Source organism: Poecile atricapillus, chromosome 2 (assembly GCF_030490865.1).
Source record: "Poecile atricapillus isolate bPoeAtr1 chromosome 2, bPoeAtr1.hap1, whole genome shotgun sequence".
Taxonomy (NCBI): domain Eukaryota; kingdom Metazoa; phylum Chordata; class Aves; order Passeriformes; family Paridae; genus Poecile; species Poecile atricapillus.
The window spans coordinates 65031504-65047311 of record NC_081250.1 but is presented as its reverse complement, the minus strand read 5'-3'; the positions used below and the strand labels follow the sequence as shown (position 1 = coordinate 65047311).

General features: G+C 37.6%; 1 protein-coding gene and 1 long non-coding RNA gene across 4 annotated transcripts in view; one reads left to right on the top strand and one right to left on the bottom strand.

Annotated features, from left to right (window-relative positions):
- Positions 1 to 34: 34 nt before the first annotated feature.
- LOC131575730 (uncharacterized) lies at positions 35 to 12540 on the top strand. Its single transcript, XR_009276843.1, has 2 exons — positions 35 to 3142; positions 12318 to 12540. It is a non-coding gene; the product is annotated as an uncharacterized LOC131575730 (long non-coding RNA).
- The window catches only part of MAK (male germ cell associated kinase), a 28485-nt gene continuing 15825 nt past the window's right edge, over positions 3149 to 15808 (bottom strand). For 2 of the 3 annotated variants that reach the window (XM_058831566.1, XM_058831565.1), the window contains exons 8-15: positions 15586 to 15753; positions 13481 to 13795; positions 12280 to 12470; positions 11618 to 11748; positions 9578 to 9709; positions 7655 to 7729; positions 6003 to 6131; positions 3149 to 3535 (exon numbers count right to left, since the gene is read on the bottom strand). In XM_058831566.1, the coding sequence (XP_058687549.1) occupies positions 3381 to 3535; positions 6003 to 6131; positions 7655 to 7729; positions 9578 to 9709; positions 11618 to 11748; positions 12280 to 12470; positions 13481 to 13795; positions 15586 to 15753 (1296 nt within the window). In that variant the 3' untranslated portion in view covers positions 3149 to 3380. The remainder of the gene's footprint in view (positions 3536 to 6002; positions 6132 to 7654; positions 7730 to 9577; positions 9710 to 11617; positions 11749 to 12279; positions 12471 to 13480; positions 13796 to 15585; positions 15754 to 15808) is intronic. The other variant, XM_058831567.1, reaches the window with a different exon arrangement.

Genomic DNA, 15808 nt, shown 5'->3' with positions numbered 1-15808 from the left:
GAAATATCCTGGAAGATACACATGGAAGGTAAGGTATCCCTTTTCTGGTCTCATTTAACTTATGTCCCTTTTTGTTCAGATCCTGAGCTTTGATTTCTTCAACCTTTTTTTTTGGTGCCTGGTGCTGAGAGAGATGGAAGCAAGAGGACTGGTCCATTAGACTGATGAGACTGGAGTTGCTCAGAACTCTCTGAGTATCAGGGTAGTGTACCTTGGCAGGAGGGTCACAGCCTGTGGTTTTCCTTCCCTCCTCCCTTGTTACAGCAAAACAGGCAGGGCAGTGACCTTGTGCTGCATGAGCAGGAGGCAGCCCAGTGGCCACAGCCAGCAGGGCAGTGGTTTGCCAGGCAAGTTGCAGGGATGAGGCAGGGCTGAGGTCAAGCCAGGATGCCAGGTCAGTCAGATTGGGTTCCGGATCTGCAGGAATGTGGCCAGGAACGGGTGCAGCTCCAGCAAGAGTCTCAGCACCTGGTCCCAGGCCAGACAGCTTGGGTCAGAGCTGGCTTGAGCACAGACAGATCTGAATGGAGAACTGTGCTCAGAGTATCTTATTAAGAGCCCTTATACATCACCCTGCAGAGTTCAGCTTCAGGTGTTCACCTGTATTTACATTTCTCTCCTACCTTCCTGCATAGAAATAAAGGCTGTGCAGGCCAGCAGATGGTTTGTTAATATGTCACCCTTTTAAGTGCCTAATTTCAGCCCAGGACCACCATTGGTGAGCAGGTGTCTGCACATCTTCGTTCTAATTTGAAGATGTTAATAAGCCTGACATTAGCATTTAAGACACTTCTCTTTAAACTGCTTTATGGGGGGTGGGAGGTTGCCTCTTGATATTACTGTTGAAGCAGTTTTCTTCTGTAGGAGTAAGATGCAAACATAAATGCATCTCCTGCAATAAACTGAGAACAGCCATGACCGAGCAGTTCTGTAATTGTATAATGCTGGCCTCAAATCAGGCAGCTTGTGAATTTGAATTGCAGTTGTCTTTAACAGTCTAAAGACAATAGAAAGCAGAAAACTGTACTGGTAAGCTTTTAAACGTTTAGATCAAAGTATGAACCTGTGGTGCTGTTGCCTGAGCTTTGGAAAGCAACAGGTTGAACTGAGAACTGCTGGTAGAAGTCATTTAGAACTTGTGGTAGAACACTTGTGCTCAGTATAAACAGCAGTAACACAGGCGAAGGGACAAGAGAAAAATCTTAGCCTTACATACTTTTTATCCCTTTTCAATTTTATTAGCATACAATAACTTTTTTAAGCATTTCTGCACTAGCAGTCTAATGTGTACCAATGAATCAGAATTAAATGACTTTACAAAGCCTGTTAGCCTTTTCTTGCTGTTTGCAACAAGAATTATGCAACATTTGTCATGCATTGCTTGTGGACAAGTAAAGGCTGATGTTAAAGCCCTTTCAAGGTTCATTAGCATGTGACAAGGACAGCATGTTTCTTCTAACCATATTTAGTGCCATAAACAGTTTATAAATAATAAATAAATGGTACCTGTTTATTTTTCTGCTCTAAGGTAACTCACAGACACGTGAGCTATTGGCACATTGTTAGTTAATTTCTTGACCAGGCTGTGATTTTAACTGTCATTGGCATCTTGTACTAGAGACGAGTGATTAATTTATTTTGGTTTTAAATATAAAATCATAGCTCTTATGCCTGTTACAAACTGTCTGAGGGTGTCCTTCACTACTATAGCAAGTTACAGATATGTTCTACAGTTAAATTAAGATGCATTTAAGTAGCAGAGGGACATATCTTAATACTAAGGGAATGACAAATATTTAATCCTAGACCAGTGGCAATTGAATTGAACTCTCTAGTGCATTACTAACCAGACAGCCCTATCCTTGCATAGTTCTTACAGTATTAAAAAAAAAAAGTGGTGTTTTCTTCAGGTGCAATTTTCCTAACAAATTATTTGACTTTTTGGTACAACTGTTTTAAATTGCTTTCCAGGAAGTTAACCCATATATTATGGCACATTGGGTCAACAACAGGAGTTTAAGTTAAAATATCCATTTATAAAAGCCATACAAATAATTTTTATTTTTTTTTACAATGCTTGAAGTCATCATTAACAACTTTACATCTTCAAAGATCATGCTCAGTTTGTACTTTAAAATGACAAGTTTAATGTTACTATAAAATCTAAAGCATTTATTCTAAATGCTGTTGTTAGCAGAAGTAGCTCAGCTCAACATCCTAATAACCACTTATTGCAAACAGACATTGCAAAGTCCTTTGAGCAATATTATTATAAAAGTTAGCATAAAAGCTGGGGAAAGTACTGAATAAATATATAAACAGTGACATAGTGAATTATTCAAGTTTTGTCTGTGTTTTCAGGTACCTAAGTTGGCCTTTAATATCTAAAATAGAAAGCAATATCTTTGAATAACAGACCAATATTCTTCCTCATGTAGCCTATTCAAACTCTGTAGTTTAGTCTGATCACCCAATAAAGACATGTAGGAACAAGAGTGTGAGTAAATTTAGTGATAATTTAGGCATTTTTGGCTAACTCATCCTTAAAATGAATGACAGACTGCAGTGATTTAGGCTCTTTAAAAGGTCACTGTGACACTCCCTTGACAGGAAAGAGATAAATCTCTGCAGATCTTTGACCAAAAATGGCAATAAGTTAAAACATCAGAATCTGATTGTTGGGCTTCAGAGCCTGGTAAGTAGTATTCAGTACTTGTTTAGCGATTTTCCAATATTGCTGTATCATTCTACAGCCCTCTATTGGCCAGATTTCTAGGCCTTCCTTGTATAGTATTGATCAGTGGATTGTCTGGATCCGACCACAAGGGTTTCAGTTCTCATTGTTACATGAATATTTGCACCTTACAGACCCTGAGTAACTCTTAGTTACAAGTGAGTTCTGCAGTCCTTGCAGGAGACTGATGTTCTTCACAAAGCCAGATCTGTGCTTTCACTCTCATCTCCCTGCTAAGGAACCAGCCTGACACCTGGAAGCCTGGTGCTGCTCTGCTTCAGCCCTTCTTCGTGCTGCTTGTGTGCTTCAGGCACATCCCAGCAGCAGATGTTGCACTGGATGAACAACCCTAACCCTAGTTGTTCCAAAGAGTGCAAGAACAGGAGATCTATCTACAGAAAACATCAGGTGAAATCTACTTCTCAGTTTTGGCAATATGTGTTGTACAATACTTCATTGCATCCTACTTTACAGCCAGTATTTTACATGGTATTAGATGTACTATACAGGAAATAGAATACAGTCTTTTTTTTCTTCTCTACTATTGCATAGTCTTAGGAAAAGCTGGAGCAAATAGGCTTTTCAGGTTTCCAAGTGCAGGAGAACTGAAGACAGAGCATGTAATACCCACACAGGGTGGTATTTTCTATCTGTTCCCTCCATATTTGGCCACCCAGTCTGTTCTCCCATGTACTCGCTGAATTGCTGGGGGGCGAGTTAAGATATTCATGTTTTTTGCTGCAGCATTGAAAGTAGGACCTGGTAATGGAGGACGAGCAGCTTTGTTTTTCCAGGAATAATCTGAAAGGAACAAGAACTCAGAATTAATTATCACTAACAAGGTACTTTACTCCTCTACAGAGAAAAGAATGAGAGCTTACAGATGACATGGTACTCAAGGACAATAATGTAGCAGGATGTGCTTTGGTCTCCCACAGGTCATAAAACACCCTGAGTTGGAAGGGACCCACAAGGACTGTAGAGTCCAACTCCTGCTCCACACAGGACAGCCCCAAGAATCACACCGTGTACCTGAGACCATGCTGTCTGTGATTATTTTCAGATAACATTTTTTTCCAATAGTTTGTGTATTATTCTCACCTACTGAATAATTGTTTTGCAGCAATCCCTCAAGAAAACACTGAGAACTAGATTCAGTGGAAAAACTGGTGCAAATGCCTACAACTCTGTATCTCCTATTACAAAACTGCTACAGTATGAAAGTGTTCTTTCTTCTATCTCAAATATTTAAAAAAGCATGTCATTATAACATTGATAAACTAAGATTCAGACAGCTTAGACTGAAAGACAGCTTCTGAAGACCCCCTCTTGTTCCTTTTGAGATTTTTATGCCTTTTATTCCTCTCTTGCTTAGCTCAGAACTCCTGCTGTAATTGGTGGCAAGTCTTTGCTCCATTTCCCATTTTTCCATGGATTTCATAGGATTTATTCCAAGTTTGAAGGCTTTTTTTCTCTTAATATTGGCACCCACCTGATCTCAGGCACTAGCAGTAGTGCACTATTGTATTCCTGGCCTTCCTATTCAGATTTGCCCTTCTGACAATTCAGGTAGTTGCTACTTTCCTTAAACAAAATTAAAACATTTAAATTGAATGGGTTTTTTGGTGCCTAGGTATCATTCTGTTTCTTGCAGAAAACCACCTGGTTTCAGTAGCATTTTTCAGCAATGGATTGAACTTGTGCAGATCAAGACATTTAAAAGGGGGGAACATCAAGGAGCTGAAACTGGGGATCAGGTCTCCACCTCTTTTATAGGCTGGCATTCCCTATCTTTCATCAGCAAGTATGATTCCAGCCAACACTATCTTGGCAATAAAGGTCACTTTTCCTGGTATTTTCCCCAGAAAAATGGATCTTGTGTACTACATTAAATTATTTAAATTATGACATGAAAAAAAATTAACAGAAAAAATTAAAAGAGCAAAATCAATTGAGAGCATAACTTATTACATTTTGGATAATATAAAGCAAAGGGTCACCAGAAATGTTAATGTTCAAATAGTGACATCTAGGAGATAAAACCTGCCATTTGCTTTGTCCTTATGTCTCTTCCCATACAAGTCTGAAGACTTGAAGCTAAATATAAGCAGTTTAAGCAATAGGATTCTTGTTCTTCCCCAGGACATGGAATAGTATCCGAATTGACCTTCATCTGTCACCCTGACTTCTACTACACATATTCAATTTCTAATTACAGATTAACAGTAAATTTTGTTTCCTTTGGAACACCACATGTGATTCCTTTGGTTTTTTTCCCCCACTATTTACAGCTGTCTAGAGAAAATTGCAGATTTTGTCCTCCTGTGAACTTCCTGATCCATGCATTGTGACTAATCAGCTCTCACAGTTCTGTTTCAGCAGTGAATCATTAAGATAATGAAGTGCTGCTTCAGCCTTGCTTGGGCTTCTGATCAAGTCACACACATAAGTGCAGACATCTAAGCATAATATATATATGTGTGTGTGGGTGTCTGTGTGTGTTCCATCTCCTTCCTTCCCTCCTGCTCCAGTCCTCTAAAGCCACTTGCAAGTTCTTAAGGAGAACAGGTAACTCAAAGGAGCACATCAGCAAAAAGACAACATTATTAAGCAGGATCATATCATTTTGGTCTGCCCTGGACCCTTTGGTTAAACAATTTACCATTGGTTTAGGGCCTTGCTATTTCCTCTGAAGTAACTAGAGAAATTGGTTGCTGGGTGTAGACAACATCTCTAAATCTTCACTCACAAAGCAGTTTCTCCTGCATCCTGAACATTCCTGTTTCAGAATCAGAAATTTTCTGAATCAGAAACATGACAATAAAGAAGGTGCTCAGAATGTCTCCAACACTGCAGAGGATCCAAGGTAACACATTTAGAACAGATTTCACGTTGTTTTTAACAAATGAATGGAGTCCCAACTACATGACCATTTACTACAGAGGTGTGGAGGTATATTTTACAATTCTGCTTAGCCCATCACCACTATTGAACAGTAGTTTAACAAATGGTCTAAATCTTCTTTGCACCTTTTGCAATTATTTTTTCCCTTTTAACTAACAAATATTAGTAGCAGTCGTTTCTCTATCAGGACAGCCTCTAGGCACCTACATGCAGTTCTTCTGTATTAAGAAGAATTTATGCCCTACAATTTTATTTACAAAACTTGAGGAAAACCTTTCCAAGGGCTAATACATCTCTTAGGAAAGCATGGAAAATGAACATTTCTCTTTGTCTTGGATATGAGTATTAAAATAATATTTCTTACCCGATACAGGTGCACCAAGAGGTGCTAGGTGTATCCGTTGTCCAGCTGATCCAACTTCTTTTTTATGGAAGGAAGAGGCATATAGTCCCGATGGGTTGTAAGCACCACTACTTACAAAGCCAGGATTTCCTGTTGACATTACAGAATTTTAGGATTTTCAGCTGCATTCAGAAAACTCTGCCTACTTTTTATAGTCACTTCAAATTTTATGTGCAGTATCACAAGAGTACCAAGTATGAGTGTTCTTTAAAAACTCCCTAGTGCTCATCTCTTGAAAAACAAACATTCTTTCATTGAATTCATTTTTTGCTTTGTATATTAGTTGGACCCTTCTCAGCACTTAGCAGACAGAATTTCAACAGGAATAAAGACAAAGAGCAGGATGGACATTTCATTACTTACACTAAACTTAAGACCACATAGAAAGGTTTACACTGAGTTACAGAGAAATGCAGGATCTTACCTTTTGTTTACATCTTCTTGCTTTAGCAGAAGCTGGTTTAACTAGTGCTCAGTACTACTCTTGTGCTCAATATGTTTGGCCTAAATCTATGGAAAAGAATGGAATCCAAAGTCTCCTGTGGAAAGTGGTGCACCACTTTAAGTTGACTCACAGTTCTCACACAGTGGAAGGCCTGCTATAAAAGACCCAATTACCCTCTCTTTTTAACCCTGGTTATAATTCTGTTTGTGCCTAGCTTTGGTCCAGATCTTTAAAGCAGCGCTACTCTGGGAAGGTTGACATAACCATCCTCATTTGGAAGTTGGGAAGCACTGAGCATGTAAAAAATTAGTACTGAAATTAGTGTCCAGTGGAAGAGCAGTCTGTCCCAATACTTACTCCCTCATCCAAGAAAATTCCTTACCGTCTTCATGTCTGTCATCACTTGGGACAGTGTTAAGACTGTGCTGGCACAATGTCCTGGGAGAAATGCTTTTCTCTGGCAGTAAGGCCCTGTGTTCAGCAGTATTAAATTTGTGAAGTAGAAGGCTATACACAGTAGTTCATTTTGACCATTATCAAGTGTGACCATATTCATCACAGTTTCAGTGGTTGTTACAATAAAACACAGTATCTGCTTTGACAGTTTTTCTGTCTCCTAAATCTTTAGCCTTCGGGCAGTCAGGTAATGTTCCTCTTCACACAAAAATCCCAGACCTCTGTGATAATTTCGGAGCAGTGGAACTATAAGGCACAACCTAGGCAGCCTGGAATCCTGAGTTTCCTCCTTTTCACTCTACTAAGGTAACTCCACCAAAACCTGAGCAAGCACAGCACTGTAAGATCAGTGCAAAGGGTAGAAAACCCAAATTCAGGGAAAGGTACAAGTCCTGCGTACTGTCACGAACAAGCCATCCCTGAGGGGACATGCACATGCTGCCTTAGGATCACTTCCTCACCATTATCCAGTGAACTGCTGTGGGTTATGATTAGGGTAATAAAATATTCTCTGCCTTTTAAAGCACAGTAAGTTCCAACAATCCAGAAGAAGCCATAATGAAGAAAGCAAGGTTTGACAAAACAGATTGCAAATGAAAATGGCAGAACACAACCATCAGGAACCTGCATTATAAGTATAATTTTTTACAAGAAATTGTAAAACATAAATAGGAAATATACAAAGAACCAGGCTATAATTGCTATAAATTACCTTTTGGATCTTCTAATTTTTCATTCAACCTTTCTTTGCATGATAGCTTTTCAATAGGTATAATTAAGTTCTCATCTGTAGACAAGGAAAATTAAAGGAAGAAAAAGATGGAAGGACAGAACTTTAGAAGAAGGTTATGAAGAACCAATTTAGGTGATGCAAGAGAAATGAGGAGGGAAAAAAGCAAGCAAGAGTGAATATGTGACACATTAGAAACTATAATGTCTTATCCTTGTTTTCTTAAGCAGATGTTACTCCAAGAGGTTACTTTACAAGGTCCATTCTAACTATGGACTAACCATATGATTTACCAACAATGCAATTACGTTCCATCTACAATTTTAAGGACTTTGTCATATCTTCAAAGTTGACTGATCATAAATGTACAATCCTTCATAAATAAAACATTTTAAACTATTTGCTCTTATCTTACTTTGTCTTGGAGCAATGGTTGTGGCTGATGAAAAAAAAAGCCCACTTAAATAAATGATACATAGTTATTTAAACACAGCAGTGTCGACTTTCAGATTGTCAATATGAAAAGAGAAAAGATATAGTTTACACATATTGTATCTCTGTGATCCATCTATCCTGGTACCATGTCCTTCACGTGTCTTAAATGTTTCTGTCTCCCCTGTTGTTGTGATATGAAACATCACATGCAATTTAAGATACTGATGGAAATAATACCAACTGTTTTCAAAGAAAAAATAATCAGATTTAGTGCTTTTTTTCTTTAAATTCTTGGTAGTAAGACAAGTGCAGGATTTCTACCATTAGCCTTCATCCTAATTTTATCTTCAGTGCAGTTCAGTAGGTAGATGTCTAGCCTATTGATGAAAACTTTTGGAAGCAGCTATCTGCTCTTCTGTGCCCAAATCCCTTGCAAGATTTTTTATAAATAATTTACTTCTGAGGCACACAGATACTCTATTTCAGAATAGAAAAGAGATATACAAGATGATTGCTTAAAAAAACCTCTTATAGTCCACAAAAAAATCCAGTAGGTGCTGTTGTCTTTTCACATTCTAAAATCTTGCATGTTAATTCAGATGAACTTCAGGTTGCCTGACTTTCAGAGGGGAAAATCAGATTTGTTGACATTGCAGAATGGCTAGTAAAGTTCTATGAAAAAGGAATGCAGCATCTGCATGTAAACAAACCTTCTGAAGTTCTTGCTGTACAAGCACATAAAGCTGGGTGGTTTATTTGCACTAAAGTATTTGGAGAGTGACTTGTGCTAGCTGGACAATGGCTGCAGAATTGTTAACAAGGTAACCTCTCATAACAGGGACAGTGTGCCTGAGGTATAGGACTTGGTGGTAAGAAGGCAGATTTCAGTCTGGAGTCTGATGCTTTCCTTGGGGAAATCTTAGATAAAGTGTTTAACTAGTGTTGGACTTCACACTACAGAATGCTAATAGTAGTGTTCTTCACAAAACATAGTCTCACACGAAGTTCCTTCCTGGAAATAAGGGGACTTTTCTTGCAGCAAAGGACTTAGGTCAAGGCCAGTAAACTGATAAAAGGTATGTCTAAAATATTAGGCAGCACTTTCATTACATGAGCACACCACACACCCTTTTGTTTTCATGGGTCAGACTGCTATTTGATAGTGTTCCATAGCATAGGGAGCAGGCAGTAATGAGGCCAAACTACTTGCTTAAATACAGTAAAAGTGGATAATATGCAAAATTTATCTTGACAGAATTTTATAAATAGGAGATGGTTCTGAAATTTTCTGAAAGTAAAATCCACTATATCACATATGAAAAAGTTGGTTTCTTAAGAGGCTTTCACTAAAACAAGAGGGAAAAAAAAGCCTAGAATCTAAGCTTAACTACAGAAGTTAAATCAGATCGTCTTAACTAAATTAATTAAAGTATGAGGAGATAATGTGACCATTTTCAATTACACTTTTACCTGTAGTATTTCTGCTGTAAGTCAATCCTCCCCCAACATTTGTCAGTGATTTAGCAAACAACTGGTTGTTCCAGGTTCCATGTGATCCTTCTTTATTGGCTGCTGATAAAGAGACGCTCTTAGGGTTTACACCTTAGGGAACAAATGAGGGAAAATGCTATAAATACCAAATTTCAAACTTAATTCAACCAATAAATGACATTTCTAGAACAGAAAACTAACACTGAATCATTTGTCTTATAATGCAAAACACCATTAATGTAAATTAATGATGTCCACTGATTAGGTTTTTAAGCCGAACCATGAAAACCAGTGACACTAATTTAAAAATAATTCTCTTCATGCTTTCAAGAAAACTTTTAAAAGACTTTTTAGTATAGGTACTTGGTTTCTATAAAACCATAATCTCATAATTGATATTTTTGTCTGTCAAAAAAGGAACACACAAATTAAAAATACCTATCAAAAACTGGGGTTTCCAAGGCTGAAAATATGCTATTTCTTCAAGGGTTAAGTTAAAAAGTAGGACAAAGATTCTTGTTAATTCAGCATGTTACAAGCATTACGAGAGTTAATGGGATTATAACACATGAAAGTAGCTCCCAGATGTAGTGGTTGTAGGACTAAAGTAGTATGGGTAAATAACAACTAACTTGCTTGGACCTAATATTCCCTTAAATGTTGACATTAATTATATTTTACATCTATGCCTTTTTAATTGAAAACCATGGAGACATTACAATTGTGCTTAATGAAAGAAAAGAAATACAGATAACTTTTCCATTTGTGTTACCTGTAGATAGGGAATTTCCTTGCTCTTTATATTTTTCTTTTCTTTTGGACTTAAACTGTTGAGTCTCTGAGTATCCTATTTAACATATGAATCAAGAACTGATTTCATATTCAGAAGTCATCACTGCCCTAATGAGTTCCTAACAAATTAATCATATGTTGTAACAAAACACTGCCTGACATTGGGGAATTCCTCTGTGAGCCACTTAAATTCTCAAATGTGGATTACAGAAGTCATGATATGATTACTGTAATTGTACAAACCACCATGGTAACAAAAGATACTAGGTGAGACACCAAGAAAATAATTTTATTATAGAATATATTCAGAGTAATCACTAAAAGAAGCATTCTCTTTGCTTTCTCCTTTCCATTCACATTCTCAGTAATTAAATAATATCATGTTATTTTCCTGACAAAATCACTCAGATTTAGACTAAGATATCTACTTCTAAAGAAATATCACTGCCTTGGGAAAGGAAGTGAGTGTGTGAATTCCTACCAGTGCCAGTAGATGGATATTTCTAAACACTTTGTACAAGGAAGGGGGACTGTGTTTATCAGAACTTAAGTTCAGAAAACCCCAAACATCCTGACACTGCAGAATTGGTAAATATGTACTATATAAAACCACAGAATCATAGAATGGTTTGGGTTGGAAGAGACCTTAAAGATCATCTGGTTCCAATCACCCTGCCATGGGCAGGGACACCTTCCACTAGATCAGGTTGTTCAACCATCCATCCAACCTGGCCTTGAGCACTGCCAGGGATGGGGCATCCACAGGTCCTCTGGAGAACCTGTCCAGTGCCTCACCACCCTCACAGTAAAGAATTTCTTCTGTATGTCTTTTCTAAATTTCCCCTCTTTCCATTTGAATCCATTACTCCTAGTCCTATCACTACAGTCCTGATGGAAAAAAATATATGTAGTCTTTTTAGTCCTCACATATACCTGCTTATAGGTTAATCAGGATATATTCCAAGCAATCCAAGAGACATTGAATTTATATTACAGAGGATTTTTTATGTTACTGGTCATAAGAGGGCCTGTGAACTTTTATGGTATACAAGCAGTATTGAGGTCCTGCCATGTTTATATAGCCAGGAACTGCTGCATCAATTGTGATATGTTCTGGGAAAGGTATTTAGTCCAAAAATTGAAAATTTAGAAATCTAAAGCTTAAATGTACTTTATGTAGATTGTGCACAGCTTGTATTTTCCACATGTATTGACTTTTAACCTTACCAGGCAGATATCTTGATTGGTTTATATAGTAATCTTTTGCTGATGTATTTGATCTTTCAGAATCATTCCTCACCAGAATCTTGTTTTCTCCTCCTGGCTGGATACACCATGAAGCTTTTGGTTCTGGCACACTGAAAAATCAAAATTTTTACACCATGTGACTAACAACTCCAGTTCAGAATACCACAAGCTGACCTTTGCCTGAAGAACACAGTGCCCTTCACTTATCCTACTTTTCTCAGTAAAGTCTGTTTCCACAAAGTAACAGTCAAACCTAACACGTCATGAGACCCTGACCTGGGATTTGAAGAAAGAAATGTATCCAACACTATGGAATAAAAGCAAATATGGCCAAATGGCAGAACATAGTACCATTTAACTGACAAAGGAAGTGATGTTAGTACGTCAGATTTTAGTAAAATGGTTTCTTAAATACACAACAAACATCTGAACCATATAGTGCCTGAAAACAAATTTGATTCTGTTTGGATATTACTGGCACTGTAACAACATAACACCCTAAGCTGATCTGCTCATGGAATTCTTGGCATTCTTGCAGAATTTTGGTGACTTGAATTTTACTAGACTTGTCTTAATCTATAAATCTACTTCTGGACACTGTTTACTAAAAGAAATTGTGATTTTATAATTGTAGGACCTACCTAAAAAGAACTTCCTTGTTTTTCTTTTCTTTTAACAGTGCAATGCTAGGCTTCTTCGAACATGATGTTCCAAAATCAGGGTCGTCCAAGTCATCCCAGCTATCCACAGCCTTTACCAAAGTCTGACCCCACCGTCTTCTGCAGTTTTTAGGACCTGGTACACCATTCAGAGGGCCACTAGCTGCTTGTTTCTATTTTAAATAAAAAAAAAAATAAATTAAAATAATAATAATAAAAAAGCACTTTAATTCAATTCTAAAATTGTGTTTTTTCTATCTAGTATAACCCTGACTACCACTTACAGACTTGGAAGGAATTTTTCCCAGTGTGTCATACCTGTTTTGGTCATAATCTCATTATGAATTTAAGCACAAAACATAATAATAATGCCAGCAGGCATTTGGAGTATAGTTCTTTTGGACTGTCATCCTCACATTGCTCAAGTGTACCTGAAGTAGTGAGGTTAACATTCTGTTTGCAAACCCAGTTCAGTGCTCAGCCACTATTTCTGGCTTCTTGCTGAACACTCATGTTCTGAACAGTGGTAGATGCACACTGGTGCAGAACACTGCTGTGCCCCCAAAAGTAAATACAGCAAATAAAATAAACTGGTCAGGCCTTTTCTTTAACATTCTGTTCCAATTAAATTACTAAGTTTTAAAACTGTCCTTCTGACTATCATTTGCTTTCCAGTATTCTCTGAATACCTATTATTTTTAACATACTTTGTATTGCAGTTCAATGAGTACAAGTTGAAAACAAAACGGAAGTTACAAACCAGAGTTTACTAGTCATCTTCCTAAAAATCATATTTGCAAAATTCTTACAATGTTAAGAACTGGATGAACCTTTTTGGGTATTTTCCTGCATGAGGCAAGTGAAGGTCTCCCTTTCCACTTCTCTATTGTGTACTGACAGTATTGTTGTGAATTGTTTCTCAAAGGTCAATAGTTACAGGTGTTTCAACTCCATTACTGCATAAGCACATCACTGAGGGCTATTACAATGAACATTGTTGTTACAAGCAATCGATTCTTCTGACTTGCTTTAACATTTTAATAACAGTTATATCCTCAATTAGTCCCTAGTTATCTATCGGTATCTCCTCTAATAAAACCTATGACAATTTTCAAGGGATCACTTGGCTGAACACACTAAGAACTTTTAATAAAACCATCTCTAGTTATTGAAGACAACTTACAGGTGATGAGGTTTTATTAATAATTGGAAAAAGTGGTTGTGCCTGTGGCTGCTGCTGCTTTGGTACTTGCTGGTTAGCTGTATTCTGAGGCAACTGAATTTGCTGGAGAGGCTGGTGGTTAACCTTTGGCAAGGGCTGTGGCTGTGTTTTGTCAGGTAAATCAGGTGAAGACAGAGGTTCTGGCTTAGCTTCCAGTTTAGGTAAAGATGGCTTTGGCTCTGTTGGCTGAACTGGTTTAACAGGAGGCTGCTTCTCCAGATACTGCGGAGGAGGTCCTAAAATTTGGCCAACTTGAAAGTAAGGGTACTTCAAAGCCTGCAGAAGAAGATGTAACACACTAATTTTACTTCAAAAAGCTGACTTTGATAATCTCATCAAGGATCTAAGCAGGTTTCTGAAACACTTAGGCAAGCTTTACAGAACAGATGCAAGATGGATGCATAATGAGATCATATGTAAAGTGTGTACTGAGAACCAGCAGTTCTGTATTTCAAACTCTTCCCATCACATAACCTAGTAAGACTGATCCACTTGTACATATGACAGAAATCATATCCTTTTGTTCCCCCTTCTTTATTGCTAGGTGGAGTCTGTGTTTTGAGGTGCATTATGCATTTAACACCATTCTATATTTTTGCAGGAAAAAATTTCTGTTTTAAAAGAGGTAGTCGCCACTACCTTTACCACATGCTTATTACGTGTCTCCACTGCTGACTGTTTTGGCAACTCAGTGGATAGCCTGAGGTTTTTAATTAAAAACAAAACAAAACAAACAACAACAAAAACTCCAGAAGTGAGATGATTGCCATGTATGGGTTCTACAATTAGAGGATTTTAATGAGCAAGGTTTCTCCACCATTTTTCTTATCACTAGTTTTTATTTTTCTTTAAGATACATTCACTGTACTTGCTGTTCCTTCATGGTGTTTATTAAAATACATAGATAGATAAAATCTGTCTTAAGGCAGATGTTCATTTGATCCTTTCCTCTGACCTTTCCATGTCCTCTGCCAGATGCAGAGCATGCACACACCTTAGCAACACACCTCCTCCTATATCAAAACAACTCACTCTGTTAATCCTTCTGGGTAGGATTCTACTCTTTGTTAGTTCTCAAATACATGTTTTGCTTCAGCTGCACTCAAGAATCACTGCCTTTGCACTGCCATGTATATGCATTAAACTCTTCCTTTTGACTGTGGATTACACAACTGCTGCAGCTGCTTCCTCGGTAACTCACCTGGGTAAAAGCTGATTATTTGCTTTTATAAAGCACCATACAGTATTTTGTGTAGAGGTACGTAGTACTGGACTGCAGATAGATCTCAATCACTGTACCATAGACAAACTGTACAATAGACATGCTTTATAATGTGGGGAGGAATGGCTACTCTATTTGGTACCATCTGCTTAACTGCTTCTGAACCACTTACACTACATCCACCTAGGGTAACTTGCAGTACATCCTTTCTTTCCCAATTGTATTCCTCTTTTATACATTCTAAATAGGATTACATTAGGTATGGATAATAGAAAAAAAAATCCACAGAATGTAACCATCTTTGGTCCTTGAAATATGTTTTTTGAAAACAATTGGTGAAAAATTGTGATCTTTGTGACCTATTGGCATGTTTTTCCGAAGTTCTTTCTTTATCACTTAATACAATTTACAATTCAAGTAAAAATAATCCTTAGCTCTTCCATACTGCATTCCATCTGTGGCTTCACAGAAAGCAAAGTTTTCAAAGTTTTTGGTACCTCCCTTTGTACAGATGGGGAGAAAAACAAAAGTGGTAGAAAGTGACTGATAGACACAATTGAAACCCTTGCACCTCAGCTATTTCTCTGTCCTGTACAGAGAGAATTTTAAGATATGCCAATACAGAAGACAACATTGCAGAAATAACTGAAGAATTTCTGATGTCTCCTGAGCCAGGTATAGAACTTTATCTTCTCACCCATTAGTCTCATTCCCACCAAAGTGTGCAAAATGAGGAGATATTTGTGGCCATCACTATTATGACAATCAACTGGTCTTTGTATCTGCAATTATTTAACCATGCAAGAAAATTCAGTCTTATACTTAATCATTCATGTGCTCAGACCTGACTTGCTGTAGGTCTCTTCTTTGGATTCCAGTTCAGCATATCACTCATAAGCTGTATTGCTTCATTGCTTGCATTTGGGATGAGAGTTTTTAGGCTTATAGGAACACATTGTGGGAAACGGAAATTCATGGCAGAAGCAAGGTGGTATCCTTCTGTCCAGTCACTCTGTTTCAAAGGAAAGAAAAATCAGCACCAAAACAGAACAAAGATGTATTTAGAT